This window comes from Balearica regulorum, chromosome 17, assembly GCF_011004875.1.
Source record: "Balearica regulorum gibbericeps isolate bBalReg1 chromosome 17, bBalReg1.pri, whole genome shotgun sequence".
NCBI classification, from domain to species: Eukaryota; Metazoa; Chordata; class Aves; order Gruiformes; family Gruidae; genus Balearica; species Balearica regulorum.
This window is the reverse complement of record NC_046200.1, coordinates 11,894,259-11,915,305: the sequence shown is the minus strand read 5'-3', so window position 1 is coordinate 11,915,305 and position 21,047 is coordinate 11,894,259. Positions and strand designations below refer to the sequence as shown.

Genomic DNA, 21,047 nt, shown 5'->3' with positions numbered 1-21,047 from the left:
CCTTTCAGACAAAGAGGGGAGAGGTGAATGGTGAATGAAACAAGTCCCAGTATTGTAACAGAGCAAAATCCTTGTATACTGTGTTGCAGCCAGCAAGCTGTAACCCTGAAGAAGTGGGGGAAAAGCAGGATGCTTGTTTAGGTCTCTGAGGTACTCCCTTCCTTTCTTTACTGGAGCTTACATGCCATCTGCGGGACCCACCTAACACTGCACTTCAGAGAAGGGAGTTATGAGAACAGAGTGAAGAAATGTATCTGCCAGCTTAGTTTTGCCAACTGAATAGCAATAAATTGAAAATCTGGGTCATACAGAAGATTTTATGGGGGGGAGGGACATTGTTTTCTGGCATAGACATTACAGATGCTTAATAGGCCTTTTTGATGTTCCTGTGCTTCAGCTTTGGTTTCAAAGCATCAGTCTGATGCCTTGCACAGACTGGAGAACAGGAATGACTGGCCTGCTTCAGCTTTGAACCTCTCAGTTGTGGACCTAGCAGGAACTGTCTGTGCTGTCTGGCACCTGCTACTCTACTACCTTAAAAGATGGATGCTGTCTCAACACTATGAATATTAGCTAGGATCATGCTTAAAATCCCCCCGGTCTGTTTCTGTTCCTGTTAAAGTATGGCTAGAGATGAATGCACACTAGAATTGCTGTTCTGTCCCTCACCAACAGCCCACCCAGTTATTTAAGAGTGTTAATCTCTTTGGAGATTTGATGTCTTCCCCTCATGTATGCAAGACAGATATATCATGCACATTTACTGATACAAGCCTAATGAAGGCCTTAAAAACAACTCAACTGAAATGTTCTCAAAAAAATTTATTTCCATAAATTAAAAACACACACAAAAGAAACAGTAAAATTTTAGATTCACACAACATTGAACAGAAACAAAATGCCAAGAGCATGATGGAGGCTAATGGCACAAGTGTACAAATTCTCATTGAGCTATTTGTTAACTTGATAGCATCATACAGACTTTTAATCCACAGTTACCGTCCATATTCTAGAAGAGCACCTGGAACATAATACACCAAAGGCCCACCTCAAATTGAATACAATAAATGAGAACTGCTTGCAGAAAATCATACCCAGCAAGCATCAGAACTCAAATGTACGCAGCTACAAGGCCAGCCAAGCCAGGCAAATGCTGTAAAATACATTAAGTAGCCTTAGCTGCTCCAGTCATAATATGATGAAAATGAAATTAAAATAAGGGTTTGGAGGGTTTTTTTGGAAAGTGATCTTTCTTTCTCCCTCCCATAATCAGCAAATTTAGCAAACAGCCCCCTGGCTCTGCAAAACTTACTACTAAGAGACAGTACGTGGAAAAGCTTTGCAATTCTCAAGCTGCTCTAGTTGACATTCTGTGAGCAGTATGTACAACGTCTTTCCATGATGGTAACACAAAAAATCTTCACTGGAGTGGGTTCACTTTATGAAAAGGCAAGTGTACGTATCCTTCAGCTAGGGAAATACGCAAGTCCCCAAAGATGCATCCTCTCTGCTTTTTTCTTTCAGTTATCTGGGACAGAAGCAGCTCAGAGTGGCAAATACCTAGCTTTTGCAGTCATCACTCCCAGTGTACAAGCAGCAGCCACAAGGAACAAGGCTGTTCCACGAGTGCTGTAAACAGGAACAGAGGTGGGAAAGGAAAATAGAAAAAGTGCACAAGCATGACTGACATCTGTATGCTAGGGGGGAGGGGGGCAAGAGATGAAGAGATGCTTTGTCTCAATTGGCTTACATCTCTTATCATCATACAAATACTAAACCAAAACAGAATAATGCTGTATATTTGGGTTTCCACAAACTAAGGTCTGGGACAAGCTGGGTAACTGCAATATTTTGTAACTTTTAAGACAAAAGAGAATTGAGTGGTTTCTTTGCTCTGCTCTTTCTGCTGTAGCTGTTAAAAAGCAAGCTAAGAAATGTTATTTCAAAGCAATCAGAAACAAGACACAGCAGGGAAACAGACAAAAAAACCCCCCACAAAACAAACAAAAAACCACTGTGGCCCAAAGGGAAAACCCAACATGTTCCATGTTTTGAAGCACATTAGAGGTCTGAACTTTGCCTGGACCCAAGTTTCCTCCCTCCCTGCCCATATTCTTGTTTCCTTAAAAGCCCGAGTAAGGTTACAGCTCAGTTGTGTCACAGCATTAGAAGCCTCCCATACTCATAGAAGGTGAATGAATGCTGTGTAACAATCCCTTTCTGTAGCATAAACCCATAAAAATATATATCTCTTGCTACAGCTTCCAACCAGTCAATAATTGGGCTGATAAACCAGTATAGGGAAAGTTTCAAACATTTTTAAAAGGTAGTTGACCTGTACTTTTTAGGGATTTATTTTTTATAAAAATAAAGAGGATCAATTAAAAATGTTCTACAGCAGCCCAAATAGGTTAACCAGACCTTGCTGCTGAACTAGTTTGTCAATATGTTCAAAGATTGCCTGCCTTGTTGTTTTACCCTCAAAACCCAAACACCACTACTTTAAGTGTGCACTCCTCTCTTTTCTTCAGTCTTCCTGATTAAAGATAATTAGCCTCCAAAACAAGAATGTAAACTTCTAGGAATCCCAGCACATATGCTAGGAGCAAAACAAGCCCAGATGACATTTCTTTCAAGACTCAGGCACACACAGTGTAATAATCCTCTACCATTTCCCTACTTTCAAAGCTCTGGAATTCAACAGATTGCTTGTTAATTTTTAGTTTTCTGTTCAGTCAGTGACAGAAGTGGCAGAGCAACAGAAGATAATGATGGTATTTTTAGTCCTGCATTTATCAGGACTTCATTAAAAATACCCACCCACTAGATATTTGCTCATTTTGAAGGTAAATAGAAACTCTGTTATACGGGTAGGTAAATAAGAAAGTGCAAGTTTCAAGTGACAAGTGAAAGAAAGAACAGACTAATTAAATTTGAGCATCCCAGCAATGACAGCTTGGCCTGAATAACTTCTATAGGCACTAAAGGACAGAAATTACCTGAACTGCAGCTAGCATTCATTTTGAATTATGCTTCAAGTAAGTTTAACAGAAGTTATCCCAGAAGGGAGCTCTCTTCCCTCAAAAAGTATAGCTGAGAAATTGCCTAGTGCTGCATCAGATAATTACAAATGGCCTTACATAATGAAAAAAACCAGTAAAAATTTCCGCATGCTAGGAGGCTCTTCTTACAACGCTATTATGTACAACAGTGCTGTACAGAGAATACTTAATTACGAGCTACATGAATTGTAAATCTAAAATGGTAAAAAAACCCTCAAGATGGAAAAAAATTATTTTCTTGTTGGCATTAAAATCAAGTTGATAATTTTACTGGAACTAAAATCACTTAAAAATGAGTCTTAAAGATTTGCTGGTGTTCCCTGCATGCAGCAGCTCAGCTCAGTTAAATAAAAACTTCTACTTACATATCCTGCAGCCTAACATCTTCGTGGGCTAATTACCTTTTCCTCTGGAGACGAGGTTGGCATTAGCCAAGTAGGTAAAAACTCGACTATTCGGGAAAAATTAGTACTGGACACAATTTTTTCTTAAAATATTACCTTTTTTTTTGAGCTCAATCATGTTAAAAGGTGTCCTCATGCAGCAAATAAAGAAACATATACAAAGTGCAAGTTATTTAAAGTCTAGTTATGTGGGGCTTCTGCTGCCTGAAGCCAGGAAGGGCACAGAAACTCAGAAGGAACCTTCTAAGTAAACAGAAGGAAGAAACAACTGAAAGCAAACCCAGACAGCTAGTTTTAATTATTAAAAAGTTAGTGGTATATCAAGAATTCATTTGCTAGAATTCATCGTTATCTTCTGTCAGGTTGTTCAAAATAGCCATTACAGTAACAACAGCAGACTCAAATGTGCAAATGATCTGGAGTACAGAGTTCTAGCATCACTGAAGGTGCACTACTTCCTCCTTTATACTTCTACTCTACCCCCCAAAAAGGTACTTAACATAATAAAACATTAGCAGTAATTTCCAGAGGTTGGGGAAGGAATGCTAAATTATACATGGCTGTGTTACGCTCAAACAGGGACCTAAAAGAATCCCTCCAATAGCATTTAAAAAAATAAAATAGCACCTTAAAGAGAACAACAGCCAAAAACTGATCATCGGATATTAGAACAGAGTGGTAGAGTAACGTATGAAGAAGTCAGTAGATTTTTCGCCAACAGGACTAAAATACTAAAGGAGCGGATTGGACCATTTCCAGCTAAATGGCTCCCTCAGATGCTAGAGGCCTGCTCCTGCTCAGCCTCCCTTGCAAAAAAGGCTTCAAGGTCCATTAGCTTCTGACTCAGAAGAGCATCTAACTCTGCACTCTGTAGCGCAGCTTTTTTTGCTCGGGTAAAACTACCCACTGCTTTGATTTTGCCTCGTGTCTTCCTTTTCCGGGGAAGAGTAAAGTCCTGAAATTCTAGAATCCGCTTTCTCTTCTGCTGGCTGACAGAGATCAAGCGTCCATTTTTCTCCTTGGGCTCTTCAAAGATCGTTTCCAAGCTCCTGGTAAAAGCAAAGGATAGAACGTAGGAATACTCAAGAAACAGTTAACCACCTTACAAGGACAGGGAGACTGGTGGATTTCATAACCCAAATAAACACAATTCTAACTTCTACATTTTTACAGGCCCTTCATGCCTCTTGTAACGTATACTTATGTACAGCTCACACCTCCTACAACTGCACATTACTGCCAACTGGTTATTGGTGCTAATTGGTTATCGGTGCTAATCGGTTATCGGTGCATAGACAGTTGGGTTGAATCTCTTTCTATCCATATTTCAGTTCAAAAGCACAATCTTGATTTTATAGAATAGATTTGAACATTAAAAAAAGGTAGTAGTCTTGATAATCATGCTATACTTGATGACAGGCAGTTATTCTTAGTATTTTGATGAATATTTAGTTGCCTTTGAATTTTGAAAAAGTAAGTACTGTACTTGGATGGAGGCTGGAATGAATGACTAGATGAAAAAAAAAAATACAAATCCATACTTAAACAGCTACAAATTCTTAGTTCATATTCTATTTCACTGCTTTCCGTCCAAACAGTAAAAGATACTATTTTTGAATTAACTTTCTCTACCATTTTAAACTAGAGCAATTTTAAAAATTTATTGCCCTCTTAGCTTGCAGACACCTTTAACCTCCCCTCTCTCTGCCTAAGTGATTTACATTTATCTTAGTTTTCTCATTAGGAGGCAGAACCAACCTGGCTGGAGGAGGGGACTTATAGTTCTTGTTTGTGTAAATTTCTTCTAAACTAAATTCTTTCTTCTTAAGCCTGAAAAAGTAATGAACAAATCAATCAAGAAAGAAGAATTTCAAAACTACCTCTCTTCACAACAAGCAGATTTACTAGAAACAAGTACGGTTTGTATTCTATGCTTAAACAGTAACTCATTATGCTTTAACTTAAAATATAGATTTAGATTCTAATTGAGGATAGGGAGGAATGAAAAATGAGGTGGTTAAGTACTTAATTTCATATAGTGTTTTTATAAGGTCTGGGTCAAGACTTGCCATTTCTGCAGAGGTCAATTTTCCTTCTAGCATTCTATGATGTTTTGAAATAATGATGCTCAAAAGAAGAAAGGGAAATCCCTACCTTTTTGGTTTGGGTAGTCCCATTGGAGTAAGGTTAGGGTCCGGCTTAGGAACAGTTTTCCTGATTCGGATCTGTGAGACTTTCTTTGGCCTCTTTTCTGGCTCAATCTTAAGAAAGAAAAAAGTAAAAGAAAAATGTAAAGTTAAAATGAAGGAAATGACGACCATGCTAGTCAACAGAATTCCCCCTTATGTTGAGTATACATTATCTATAGAATAAACATTCCTATTTTTTTTGCCACCTTCTTTCTGCTTGAATAAAAGAAAGAAGCAGCAGAGACTAGGACTAGCAGCCTATTATCTCTCCTCGTCTTTAACAGTTACTAGTATTATTCATCAGAACATGCTTCAAGTTCTGGGGAACCAAGAATCTGAGATATCCAAAACAAACTCACTTTTTTCAGTTCTGTGTCATCTTGGGATCTAAGACAGGCTGGAACAGAAGCATCAGCTTCATCAAGGGCATGGATCTGGAGCTCTGATGCTGAAAGCCTGGGGGGAGATGGTGATGATTCTGGAAGTGAGCAAGACTTTGGTAACGGAAGAGGGAACAAAGTTTCCAGACTGTAACAGAGAAAAAAGGGAACATACGTATATTAATACCCAATTTATGCTGCAACAGCATTCCATGCTCTCAGGTGATGGTCCTAAATTGCAACATGGGTACAAAAAGCAATGCAGTTCACAGAAATTGCCCAAGTGAAGTACTTTCTCCAGTACATACATACAGTCAAAAACTGCTGCAGCCTGCATTGATACTGAAACAAACTAAACTGCCAGTATACTTGAACATGTAATTTTAAACCCCCTCTTTTCCTTTTTGTACAGTTAAACTGTTTACAGCTCTATTTAGTAACTACTAATGGAAAGTGATGAATCCTCCTTTTCTGCCAGCAAATTTCTTTTACACAACTTATTTTATTACTTTTTATTCACAGATAAATTTAAAATAGCTTTTATATCTGCCATCCCAACACTGAAAAAGAATAGAAGGAAGTTTCAGCACCTAACGTCCAGTAGACAGAAAGAACATATATCCAAGTAAGGAAACAAACTTCTATAGTTTCACATATTCATTCCATAATAAGTGGCACAACATGGTTGAACATAACAGAATTGTTCTGTGCAGTGATCTACATGGTGTTTGCATTAATGCCTCTCCACACTTCTCCATTACGTGATCATAGTTTACTTCACTAACATTTTAATTAGAAAGCTATTCTTGAAGTGAATTGGCAAATGCTGAAAGCCAAAATGACATAAGCAATGTCCTTCTGAGAAAGCTTATGATCCCACTACTCAGAATAAATATCAAAGTCCAGGAGACTCACCGTATCTCATGACCTGCAGTCTGTAGTGCTTCCATACTCTGTACAGGTAAGTGCGGTAACATGGCATAGCTGGTTCAAAGGGAGAATGAAAAAACAAAACAAAACAAAGACAGACAGAAATTAGGTCTACGCTATAAAAGAGACAAGGGAAAATTAGTATAAACTGGACTGTAAGACAAAAAATGCTAATATCAGGAATGAGAATGAAAGACTAAAACCATACAAGAACAAGCCACACCTGCCATTTAGTGGACTAAATTTCACTGGCAGCTTGCTAGGGAAATAGTCCTACTTTCACTTAAAAATGGCAATTATGAGAAAAGGAAATAAGAGCATAGAAAGAGGAGATGACGGTATTAGTCTGAAAGTTCTAATTATTTCTATATTAAGTCTATATACTTAATTCAAATACCCCCAGTTTTTAAAATTAAAGTAACCAAAAACCTTGAAGGATTTGGCTACTAAATAAAGTGCATAGCGGCAACAGTAACGAGTGAAAGGAAGGATTTCTATAAGATTAACTCTGTTGTCTCTAACTCCCACAATCTTACTTGAATATTCTTAATTGACCAGAATAATCAAAGGCCTTTCCATAAGGGTTTGTAATTACCATAATTATGTGGCATAAAAGTCAGCACAGCAGCTCTAAGTCCTTTAAAATTAAGCTTTATTTTTGTGCCTACACCATTAATAGCAGGGAAAAAATATCAGTCAGGGCAGCTTTTATTACATTCAACAGCAAATCTTATACTTGCTGTTCTCCCAAACTAACTAAATGTACTTCACTGTTCTAAAGCAAAGAAGTCGCAACCAGACTGGAATGCTACAAGAATAAATGAAAACCATCCATGCTGGCAGCACAGATAAGTCCAAATATAAGGAGGTCGGAAAGACCCATTTCTTGTGTTTGTCATTTAATATCAGAACTACAACATTTTGTTTCTCTCAATGTTCCACTCAGTATCCCAGCACTACTGGAACCCACATGAATAGTGCATCAGAGTCCTCTGTGCTAGAGGCAGAGTTTACTGTTTTATGCAATAATAATAATTAAAAAAAATTACAGGGAGAGAAAAAGAAACACTTCAGAAATTTTGAATCCAAATAAGCATTAGAAAAAAGATTTCACTTACAGAATGCTTTATTACTGACAGTGGAAGTGACAGAAAATTTTTAGGCAGGAGAACTACTCTAGTTCCTTGTTTTCCTGGTTATTAAAAACACTAACAATGCATGAAATAATTTAAAGAGGACAAATCTATTCCAGAAGAAAATGGCCTGCAGAAAACTTGGAGCCACTTTGTAATTTTTCTTATTTTTAACTATCTTAATCAAAACAGGCAAAGATTTTTGTCATACTGGGAGCTGAAAATGCTTTTATACTGCACCAAACATACTTCTTGTATTTATATACCAAACATTTATTTCGTAGGAGATATTTTTTTAGTACACACAAATTTAACAGAGATTTACTGAATTATCCTCTTGTCACTGTTGCTGTTAATACCTTTAAAAAAAGAATTATTAGTTGATGAGAACAGGCTGTCAATCTTCAGCAAAATGGAATCTAAAAATGGTGTTAAATATTTAAAATGTTAGGTTTTGTTCTTTATGTTGTTTTACAGCCAAACCTTTGATATTAATTTTTGCTTAACTGTTTTAGGAATAGAATTTATTTGCTGCATGTCTTTACACTTCTGCAAACACTTTTCAACTAACTGCACGCCAGAATAACTTCACATTAAAGAAAATATGAGTGGGGCAAAAGAATTAAGGCTACCGCAAACACATATTTGTAAGGTGTTTTAGAGGAAAAAAAATCAGGTTTTGACTATTTTAACTTTGGGTTATTTTTCACTTGAAGTGATAAGGTTTAATTTAGCTTCTCTCCCTTTGGGATAAAGATAATTTATGGCAAAACATTCAGTTTTCAAATTACCCTTTACATCAAGGAATTAAATCCTCTTATACTTTAGCTAACTGGATATGCTGTAACAAGCTGCCTGGGAGTCTGTAGACTTTAGCATCGGAGAAAACACAAGAGCGTAAGTCAGCTCTGATCTCCCAGTCCAAGGATAGCATGCCTTAACAATACAAAATAATAAATTCACCTCATACACAGAAGTAAGTTTTTAAAAGGTGTTTGTTTTGGTTTTAAAGAATGTTTTAAAGAAGTTTAGCACTCAAACTGTAGTTTACTGGTATGATTACTTCCAGAGTATCGATTTGTACACTAGAAAATTCAGCCTGATATATTGACTCATATGGAATGAAAAAGAATGCAGGTTCAATAGAATGTGCTGTGAAATTGTCTCTATGCCATTACTCAACTTCATTCTTTGAGTGCAGAGAACTCCCAGAATGGAGCAGTACTTTCATAAGCTCACTCACACCTTTGATAGACATTAGAATTTATACTAACAAGTGATAAACTTTCATACAAAGTAAAATGCAGCATTAGTTATCTGGGAAGATTTTTGGTTATACATATGTCAAGATAGGACATAAGAGAAGCCGAATTCAACAGTTCTCTAGAGACTGCCATATTAAACAAAAGAATTAATCAAATGGAGTTTTCTACAGTGCTCATGAGCCTATCCTCTGTCCAGGAATCTCAAGACTGTAAAATCAGGGACTGAACTGCCCCATGTCACTGAGGCACAAAGGGCAAAATTTTTGCTCAAGAGCATGAAAAAAATCCCATAACCGAGCTAGAAACCTTTTCTCTTATTCTGTTTCTTAGTAAAAAGATCTCGAATGCCGATAACAAAGTTAAATTAAATATACAGGGTAGATTTCAGTCCTCTTCCCACTCATAACAAGAACGACATGCACGCAAAAATTCATTACCAACCTGAACTGAAGCTACACTTGCTTGTGCCATCAGGCACAAACTATCAAAAGGCATAACACACATAAAGAGGTTTCAATTAGCACAGAACAGTCATGGAATACAATTAAAAACTTAACTGAATGCCACCCCCACCCCTTAGGATTCTTCCTAATCTGATATTGAGCATTTTACAGTGGTTCCAAGTGGCACTTGTGGCTCAGACCTCTGAAAAAAACTTTCCTACCTCAGAAATCCAGTTGTTCTGCAGTCACTCTGCATAGACCTAATGAAGTAGCTCACCTTTCTGCATTATATATTCTGATGCATGGTGTGTATATTTTGCAAGGGAGAAGAAAATAGAGTTAGCCATTCTGCCAAAACAGGATAGTATTAAAGAAGTGAAGGCAAATATATTTAAATTCATCTAACAGACTGTTCCGTAGGGAAGAATCTTCCATGTTGAGCCATTTTTGGAGCAGAATGTGTAGATTTGGAACAGAGGAAACTGACCCTCCAATGCAAGATGCAATTACCCTCTCCCTCCCAAAAAGGAGCACGTGCATACCCTATACATATTTAATCTCAGAAATAAGTTGATGGATTTTACCTGTTCTCGATGCCCACACTTGGCTGCCACTTGCAGTGATTGGAATGGAGAGGAGTGATTTCGGAGGGACGGGCAGAAGGACCATGCTGACTCCATATGGATAGTACCCTGCCCAGTGAGTATGGCAATGAAGAGACGAGGTCATCTGATACAGAAGTTGGATACCTTGTCCCTTTCAAACCCTGTGCGAATTGTGATATAAATAGTCTCTGGATGGTAGGAATATGACTGGTTAAGTTTCTTCTTCTTGTCCAAATCCTGTAACATCCAGGGGAAGAAAGTGCTAACACTGTGTGAAGGCCAAGCATGGAGCAACCTCCTCTTCTTTCAGCTACGGCATTTCTTCCACGGTCAGGATGAAGGGCAACAGCCCTTGGGGTTCTTACCGAGAGAGAGGAATGCAGTTCATTATCTAGACTGGAATCTTCCTTTAAAGCTGTTGTATCTGAACAGCTCTGAGACAGGAGAAAAGAGAAAGTCCATTTTGAAGGCGGTGCTGGCATTTCTCCCAAAACTGGTCTGTGATGTACAGAGTGCTGGGGTATAATCCCTGTGAGGTCTGTCACACGACCGGAGTCCAATGTTATGTGAAAAGAAATTGGGAAAACTGGGGTATCCAAGAAAGAGGTTGAAGGCTTGTGGCTTAAGTCTGAAAAAAGTATTTTGGTAGATTCTACAGGATAAAGTGCCAAAGGCTGAAAGCTGAACATCTTGGTGCACCAACTGTCAGCCCAGCGTGAGTGTAAGTTCCTGTTAATGCAAGAAAAGGCTTCCAATAGATTTTTAGATCTACGTTGGCTGTACCTCTCAGCCACTGGAAGAATTTCAGAAGAATATGGCAGAGGTTCTAAGTTATGGATGCTTTTGGGAGGTGCCAGGAGTTTGCTAGCCATTGCAGACAGCTCGCCCAACAATGCTGGTTCTTTGGTACATTTTCTGAATTTCAAGCTGTTCAACAAATTGCACCTCTTGGCCCTCTGCCTTGGCATTTGCACAAATCTCATGGCTGTTTCCGTTTCCATTGTCGGTGGTTTACGTGGCAAGTACAAAGATTTGAGAAGTGTGTTTTCCTGCTTAGGGAATAATTCTGGGGGAATCTCAAAAAAAGGTGAACTTCTACTTTTTTTGCCTTTTCTTACAGCTTTTAGCTGATGTGATGTGGGAATTTTTTTGCACGTCCTTCCAGGCTGTCTTTTTAATGGAAGAGGTCCTCTTAGTTTATTTGTAGTTCCAAAGGCACCAGGGATTCCATCACACCCTAAATTAAGGTTCAGGTTATCCACTTCTGAATCCTGAGTCTTCAAAAACCGTGAACTAATAACATCTGTGGTAATCTTTGGCCTTTTGACTTCTTGTAAAGTGCTATGTAGTTCATTTTCACTGCTTCTGACAGCAAAAATCTCCTCTGAAGGACCTTCAAACTTCATATTTCTTAATGTCACCAACTCATTTGAAGAGCTGCATGAGAGTTCAGAACTGTGTGACATACTTGGTTGCAGTGTGATTTTTGCTTCCTCTTGATATCCTGACTTCTGTTCTTCTTGTGCCTTGTCTGACAGATGCACTTCCATCTTCTCATACTTCTTTCGTTTAAGTACCTGACATTTCTCTGTTTGATCAAGTCTCTCTGAACCTAACACCTCATTTTCCTTGGAAACCGAATGAGCTGGTATAGTGTGCTGGCCTTCTGTAATTTCCTTTACATTATCTTTGCTCTGTGCATTTAATTTGTAAGGCACATGTACTTCACTGCAAGTCACACAGTTTGGGGATGATTCTTTGCAATTTTTTGATAGCATATTCAAACATGGGTAAGATGTGGGTGTTGCATTATACTGCAATTCTGGTGAAGTTCCTGCATCAGACGCATCTTCAGCTTGACAATCACGCACAGTTTCTGAAAGCAGACTGGCACCTGCTAAGTTTGTGAGCTTTTTTGTATTTTTTCTTTCTTTTGAAAGATTACTTAGGTTAGATCTTGGGATTTCTTCCAAAACCTTTTCATAATTCTCAGTACTGAGAGAGAGTATTTTGCTACCAGACTCTTTTGAATCTTCTAACAAGGCCCGCAGACAATCTTCTCCATCAAGAAAAGAATCTATATGCAACTTTTTTCTAGAGGCTACTTCTCTTCCCATCTCCTCTTCCACACATGTATTCTTCAATTTCTCTCCACAGTGAATACTATTTGGTGAGGTCACATCCTTGTCTTTTACAGTTAGCATGCTATGCCCCTCATCTCTCAGACTTTCTTTGCTGTGTGCACAAACTCTTGAGCTTTTTGCACCTTTCAGAAAGCTAGTTGCTGTTTCATTCTCTGAAGATGGAATCTCATTATTGCTGGCTTTTCTTTTAACAGACGTTGTTACAGAAAGAGGTTTTGTCACTGAAGAACCTTTGCTGAAGTCTTCAGCTGAAGATGAATCACAATTATCTATTTGTGTATTCTCAGGCACAAAGATTCCCAAGTTCAGAGCTGATGGTGTTTCTGAATCTGCCTGAGTCTCATGAGAAGATTCTTGGATGTCACTCTTGCTGAAATGGGACAGACCTATACCCTTTTGAGCATCGGTTTCTTTACTAGGCTCAACTGTTAACTGCAAGACAGAGTTATTTAAGATAGGTTTTATTCTCAGACTTTTTTTGTTTTCTGCCTCTGAGAGGACACTTATATTTTCTGGCTTATATGACAGACTCCCATGAATTGATGAGAAGGGCAAAAATCGGGCACTAACTGTATTTTCTGGGTCCTCCACCTCCTCCATCTTTGGCAAAGATTGCTGTGTTTTGTTTCCTGCAAACACCAGCTCTGCCTTCTCTTTTGCATATTTGATGAGACAAACTTGCTGTGAGCAATGTGATTTGCTATCAGAAGAGCTTTCTTCAAGAGTTCTTTTATCTTCTCTTTCACATCCATTCCTGTGTTCTTTTAGTTCGACTCTCTTCTCCTCAATTTGATCAATGATGAAGCCCACGTATCCTGAACGGTCTTCATTTCCTGCACCATTTAAAGAGTCCAAATCTACTACATTGTCCTTTGGAGTTCCTTGAAAACTGTCTTCCTTTGCATATTTATGAACAAACTGAGGCAAGTTGTCACTTGTTTTTAACAGTATCTCTTCACTTTGACTACAGCCAATTGATATTTTGGTTTTTTCCACAGAAGTAGCTGTAGTTTGTAAGCCAGTGGTTGGTTGGTTGTTTAAACTTTCTAAATGTTGCTTGCTGCCTGGAACTGGGCCATCAAACTCACTCTGACATGCAAGACACTGATTTTCCATTGGACGAAGGATCTTTTCTGTTTGGCTAGCATGTTGTGTTTGAATATTCATGTTGCTGATTAACGGACACGTATCACAGATTGAAGCACTATACTCAGAGGGATTAGCTGTGAGCGATGACACTTCTTTCTTCTCAAATGTGCCTACTTCTCTCTTCTTTGGGCCTAATGGAGAGTTGCAAAATCCAAAATTATGAACACAGGTTTTTTTGTTCAAATATCTGACTAATAACTGTTCACTAGTCTTATTTCTCTGATTGCCTTCAGGAGCCTTTGGAGAATCCACAGTTCTTAGTTTATCAAATTCATCTGTCTGGAGAGCACACAGGCCGATTTGTTCTTTTGCCTCATCCCTGTCACAAACAATTTCACTGCCATCTGTTACTTTACAAAGATCAAATTGTTTCATAACCTCCATATTCTTATTTGAAATCTCATCTCCCACAAGGGTAGCAATAGATTTCTCTGCAGTATAAGCTGAGCAAAGCATGTTTTTTGCATTGGAAATGTCATTTATCCCACGCAGATCTACACCTCTGTTGCTCCAGTCATCTTCAGAAGGAAGAGATCCACATGCCAAAGGGAAGTGTGCTTCTGGAAAGATGATTGCCTTCTTACTATTATATCCAGCTGAAACTTCTCCTTCCAAATTATCATTTTCTTCAATCTTCTTATCAACCTCAACATTAAAAGAATGACTATTCGGGAGAACATCATCTACACATGTACTCCCTGATAAAACACAGGAAGTACTGGCAGCTGTACACTGGTCTTTCATACTCTGATTATTACAATTCCATGTGTCACTATGTTCATTTTCTAAACCACTGACCACACTTTCTGTATTTCCTGCTGAAGACTTCATGTTCTTTTGGGAAATTTTGCTTGTCGTATTAGGGTTATCAAAAGTCCTGGAACTTACTGAAGACTTGAATTTGTCTTTATGAAGCACAATTTGAGCGACTTGTTCCCCTGTTGTTCCAGAAGCACCAATTGATTCTTTTCCAGATAGATTATCCTGAGCCTTGTCCCTGCTTGAAACTTCATTAGCAGTACAAGGAGGACACTCATTACAATGAGGTTCTCTTGATTTTTGTGCAACAGGAGGTAGAGGTACATTTAGTGTATAAACCAAGTAAGTTTCTTTGCCAGTGGACAAACTGTCATTACTATCAGCCTCTGTAGCTTCAACTAAACTGCCAGCCAACTCTTCTGATGTTGTATTACTCTCAGGTTCCTCTTCAGGCAGTTGTGCCTCAGGTGAATCTTTTTCTAGCTTGATACTACGATCCAGACGGCTGTGGCTACTGGGAGGAGAACTTTTACTGGACGTATTATAAAAGCATATGTCTGTCTGCCCAGTTTCATGGGAGGCAGTGTCACTCATTTCCATCAACAGACTATTTTCTTTTATGTTATCCTTGCATAGATCACTGACAGAGAATTGCCACTGGTCCTTTTTCAACTTGTCACCTTCTGATGGGACCATTTTTAATTTTTCTCTTGAGAACTCCTCGGGAGATGAAGCAACAGAACTAAAAACTGAAGAATGACAATGCTCAGAATTAGCACCCTCTTGAGCTTCAGGCCAGCTACCAACTTCAACGTTATCTCCCACCGCAATTTTTCTCCGGACTTCAGCAGCCTCTTCAAATTCAGAGCTGTACAATTTACCTGTACTAGCACTTACTTCCCTGTGATCAATTTTAGCACTAGATAATTCTTTGCGCCTTACCACTGAGATCTGCTCCACTGGTACGGATGTGGAGGTTCGATTTTCTACAATCCCAGTTCCATGATCATAATGAGTCTGACTTTTGATGTTATCAGGAAGATACGGTTTGGGGCTTTCATTGATAATTCCATGGACTGCAGTACTATTGTTTTCTGGTGGCTTATTTCTAAAGTCCAGACAACAGATGCTTTTCAAAACCGAACTTTTTGTGGAGAGTGTTCTACAACTTTCTATTGATGACAACCTATGAGGTTCATTATGTTTAGGTACAGGACCAGTACAGAAGACATGACCATTGCTTTCTTCATCCTGCTGATAAGTCTGGCAATTAGCAAGTGATGTACTGAATTCATTAACAGGATTTTGTCTGGGTAACTTTTCTTCTCTAGTGTCCAAAATAGATACATTAACCCCTGTTCTCAATGGCACTGCACTATGGGCTTTTAACCCATTATATTCATTTGTTTGTTGTGGATGCTCTGTGGCTGATTCAACGTCCGTGACTTTTAAAGGCTCTAAAAAATCTAATGTGCTGGTTCCTGAAACCCCAGCTCTGGCCATGACTGTGTCTACATCTGGGCTTTCATTGCTCTCAGGCGGAAGACCTTTACTCACTCTGTCATTCCTGTATCCTGCTTTACTAAATATCCTAGTCCCATCAGCCTTCATACCTTGTACTTCTTCAGTGAGCTTTGGCAGAGTTTCAGCTGTCACCTGAACATTTGCTTGGCTTTCTTCTGCGTAAGAAAAAATAAAGCAAATCAGAACCATATACGAAATTTAGAAGGCATTCAGCTTACAAAGTTCCTTTTAGCATTGTACACAATATTGCATAGTGTTGGTTACCAAAGTGTTTTTAGAAGTGAGAACCGATGCTAGCAATTCTACTACAAGCCTTTAGAAAAAAGACAAACTACCCCACCACAAACCTAATGTAACAAATGCAATCCTTTTCAAACAGATATTCCCCATGAGCAGCAGGCATCCAAAGACCTCAGATTCCTCTAACTAGGTGCAGTGCAGGTCCTGTACCTCAATACGTAGGAAGTCATAGCCAACATCATAACGCTTATTTGTAACATCAAAGCTCTACATAGCTGGGTACTTTATCTGCTCTATCCTAGAAATATGGCTATGCATTGAGCAGCCACCTCCACTTCTTCTTCTTTGTCATTTTTGTCAGTAAGTCAGCCATGGGAGGACAATGTATCTCTCATTCTGTCCAAGCAATTATGATTATTAATAAACTTTTTGTAAAATCATGAAGAAGCTGCTAATTAAAAAAAATTACAGTTACTGTAGAATAGCTCCATATTCAAAACTTTACAGGGAACACATTCGCTCAGACTTCTGCACATCTTTTTCATATTTTCTACTAAGGACCAAGACTAGATGGCATTCTTCAACTAAATACAAATTTTGGTTATGAGAGCAAGGAGGGAGAAAGAAAATAATTACTAGATGCAAGCAAAGTGACCAAAGCATCTGGAGCTAGAGGATTAGAGATCATAATGAAATTAAGAATTAGTTTTGTTGCTCTCTTTCTTTATATTCTGCACTTTTTATTTGCTAAAACATTAGAAAGTGAATGAGTCATACTTTTTCACATCTTTGCTATTACTGCTCTCATATAATCCAGCTTTGAAACAAAAGGAAATGCAAAACATCTGCTATTAACAACACCTTCTGCTTTGGCATCAATAAGTATTTAAATTAAATAACTAAAACATGTCTTGTACATAAAAGGTCTTCAGGAAAGTACACATGCTGTCAGGAAAAAGCGGAAGATTAAGTTTTCGTGTTGTTCTAGCTATGCAAGGCAATAGTTTTTACTGTAAAGCAAAATAAGTGAGCTCTCCTATACAGTCACTCATCGATTTTAAATCAACAAAAAGGAACCTGGGAAGAAGCAGGGGGTAGATAGGGATGTACAACTAAAACACACACCTCTGTTCTTCAGGGATCCTGCTATTTCAGTGCAACAGGTTCTTGAAGACCTCACCTCATGCTGGTTTAAATAGGGGTCCTCCTGAAACACAACAGAAATATTGGTGGAGATTGATCGATTTTCTGAAACATGTAGCATGTTTAGGGACTGTACCTGCTCAGCTAGATTCGTTCTGAGTAAGAAAACCACCAAGAAACCTCACAACATATCAGCCCTTGCAGAGAGGCAGCCTTGCATTGCAAGTGGCTTGCACAAGCACTTGTCATTCCTTTCTGATCCTATCAATCACCATCATCTCACCATTAAACAATGATGCATCCACAAAAGATTTGTATTTAGCAGCAATGAAGTCTTGCAATGCAAGCAGCTAAAATGTAAGCCGCTTAAAATGCAAATTGCTGCAAATTTGAATTAGAAGAATAATCCAGTCTCCAAGTCTATCTCACATCACCCAACCATTACTGTACACCTCTGGTAAGAGGCACACTTTTTCTGATCTTTATTATAACTTGCCTTCTACCACTCCTTCCCTTGGCTCAAAAACAAACCCAGGAACAGACGACCTAGGGCTACTTGCAAAAAAAACCCCAAGCCAAACCAACCCCAAACCCTACAACCGAACTACTACATTTTGAAATATGTGAAAATTCATCTTGGATAACTGAATGACTATGGAAAATTTAATTAATTTTATTTTCATACACTTTCAAATAAACCAAACAGGTATCAAAATCCAGAGGTAAAACCACAAAGTATTTTAGTATTATGCAACATCCAGTAATTAGAGTAAAACACACACCTATGCACCTTATCCAGATGTTTCCTGCCTGGTATGTGTTCAGTCACAATACTTTTTTTCTCTCCTATGTTGTTTCGGGATGTGTGAAAACTATTTACAAACTAAAGAAAACTGATCGAGAAAGTCACTAAAAATCTCCATTTTTAAATAGTTTTATGACTTGTCAGTTTTTAATAGAGTATTTTTAGCATATTTTTCAGTAGCCTGTGCCTAGAAATAACATTTGTATCATCAGTGTTTGCTAGAGGGGAGCGAAAAAAAAAAGCCATGACCATGCAAGTGTCTTGTTTTGAAAGAGGAAACTAACAGTGATTTCCCCTCTAATTAGAAACAATAATTCTAAAAATGAAGAATAAACTTTCTTTTTAGGTTAAAAACTGAAATACTAAACTGGAGCCCCCCGTAGCGTTACAATACTATTACCAGACTGAAATAACTATTGTTTTGTGATTACTACCTTGACTGGGGATGACAGTACTGGTAGAACATGCTGTACCCACAAAACATGGATACTGGGCAAGGAGTTGTTCCTCTTCTCCTTTTTAGTCACCAGTCAGTTTTGTTCTTCATTCTGTTACATAGCTGCCTCACACCATTTCAACAGTATTTAAGAAAGTGAAAAAAGCCTGATATTTTAAAATACTGTTAGTCTACTGAGGTATAGTTAATTTCTCACTGGACCCATACTAATCCAAATTATGACACACATGCCAGAAGACACAGATAAGAAACAGGAAACCACACGGACAAACGTCTCTGCCTCATCACTCTAACCCTAAACTCAAAATATCGTGCAGGGATGAATTTTTGCTTACTTGTTTTGACCAACTTTCCCCAGGTGTTACAGCACAGCATTCAGCATGACAGTCCTCAGCACCTTGTGCCTCTGTGTCTTCTTTCTGGTATCCATCACTACAACAGTCTAATTTCCTAAAGTTTCTTTTTTTGTTTTTTTCATCGCCTTCAAGGTCTCCAGCCTTTAGGAATTCTTCAGTAAGGGATTCTGCTGGCCCTTGAGAAATCACCTTGAGCACATCACTCAAATCCTCTGTCTTCTGGCAAAAGTTTTCTACTCCAGAAGTCCTATGATGCTCAGCGGACAGACCATCACTGTGTGCTAGCACAGGCATGGATACATCGGAATTCACATCTAATCCAACACGAGGCTCCGATACAGCCATAAGTTCAGTGGAGATGCTCTCCGGCAGTCCAGTGTACAATTCCTCTATTACAGCAGACACAGAAGAATCGAGGAGAGATTCCACCCCAGATGATAGCATCAGGGCAGTTGAGGATCGGTTGTCCTGAGCTCTTCACAGTTTACCCTAAAAACAAAAGCAGTGTTAAATCAATGTAGGTAGGAATCATCTCTAGATTAAAAGAGTAGCTTCGTTCTTCAAGATTAAAGCATATATATTTAAGAAAGATACTTCCAAATAACTTTTTAAGGAAGGAGTCGAGAAACATTTGAGTATCTAAGCAAATGCTGCATTAACAAAGGAAGACAGCATGAACAAATAGGCATTCCTAAGCCTCATTTTTACATTCAAGCATCTCCTTACAGATATAACCTCATCTTCTGGAAAACCTGAAAAGAGACTATAAAGCAAACGGCTAGGGCTTAGATATACTACTCCTTAGCTAAAATTAAAGCATCATTTGTTTTCCTGTGATTTTCATAAGTTTCTAATCTTTGGGGAAAAAAAACCTCAAAACTTTTCTTCATGTGTTTTCTGCCTCGAAGGAACGTTTTCTAAGTCATCATACACTGTGCCTCATAGCTTCTCTCGTATAAGTACCTGACAAGCTGTACATAGGATGCATTGTGCCGGCACTGCTTTTCCACAGAGCCCTGGTACCGGTGTTGGGATCCTCCAGCCCAGAACCGGAGGCACCGCTCCCCAGCTGGCTGCTTTGCTAGCGAGAGAACGCAGCAGCGCGCGCGCATCACAGCGGAGAGGAGTTCTGACCGATCTGACATAAGCGCTATCGGCATAATGAAAACCTTGACGTGAAAACGCTACAGTCTAATGGCTCCTGAAGGTATATGCATAAACAGGAATGGCTAAGCCAGGTTTGTAGAGAAGCAGCAGTTACCCGGTTTACAAAAACACAGGCTCCTTACTCCAGCGTTGATCTCCCTGCTCCTTAAGCGAAACCAGCCGATAAAGAACCACACTTCACCTGCGCAGCCTTACGGGAACACGCCAGGACAACGGTCTGTAGGCAACGATCACCTTTCGAGCGACACGGCCTGATCCCGGCCACGGTGCAGGAGCGCTCCTTTGTTCGAAGCGCCACGGACAGCCTCAGCCCCGAGCCCTTCTCCTTTCGAGGCGGAGACCCCCGCTTCGTCCGCGGACAGCGGCGGCCCGACGGAGGCGAGATCCGCTACGGCCGTCCCCGGTGGTCCCCACCCGCCCCGAGGCAGCGCTCCAGAGGAGGCCGCCGCTCTCGGTAATTATGCAACCGCCGGTGCCCGGCAGGGAGCGGGCTCGGTCCCGCAGAGCCCCCGCTGCGTCGCGCCCGGGCAGGGCAGGGCAGGGCAGGGCAGTCCCCCCTGCAGCGCCTCGCCCCGCCTCACCCCGGGGTGCCGCTGCCGAGCCCCACCGGTGGCGGCAGGCGGACGAGGCGGGCCCGCACCGGAGACCCTTCCTCCGCAGCACGACGGCGGCAGCGGTCCGCACGCCCGCAGAGCCCCCGTACCGCCCCGAGCTCCGCTCCTATTACCTCAGCGGCAGCGGCCGCCAGCCCCGCTCCTGCCCGCACCAGCCGTGCCGTGCCGTGCCGTGCCGCCCCCTCTGTCCCCGGTCACATCACTTCCTCATCCGGGCCCGCCGCCCGCCCGCTCAAGGCTGCGCGCCGGGCCCAGGCAGCCGTTGCTGTTGGCCCCGC

At 39.9% G+C, this 21,047-nt stretch overlaps 1 protein-coding gene across 2 annotated transcripts; it reads right to left on the bottom strand.

The window, feature by feature from the left end:
• Window positions 1–805: 805 nt before the first annotated feature.
• On the bottom strand, window positions 806–21,031 carry PRR14L (proline rich 14 like). Of its 2 annotated transcripts, XM_075769964.1 has the most exons (10): window positions 20,883–21,030; window positions 18,968–19,477; window positions 17,353–17,434; window positions 16,077–16,142; window positions 10,391–15,212; window positions 6,951–7,019; window positions 6,015–6,183; window positions 5,621–5,727; window positions 5,225–5,296; window positions 806–4,515 (listed from the first exon to the last, which is right to left on the bottom strand). In XM_075769964.1, the coding sequence occupies exons 2-10, from the start codon at window positions 19,430–19,432 to the stop codon at window positions 4,239–4,241; spliced, it is 6,129 nt and encodes a 2,042-aa protein (XP_075626079.1). In that variant the 5' UTR covers window positions 19,433–19,477; window positions 20,883–21,030; the 3' UTR covers window positions 806–4,238. The 2 variants fall into 2 exon arrangements, with proteins under 2 accessions (XP_075626079.1, XP_075626078.1); XM_075769963.1 differs by having other exon boundaries at window positions 10,391–16,142; window positions 20,883–21,031.
• Window positions 21,032–21,047: the final 16 nt, after the last annotated feature.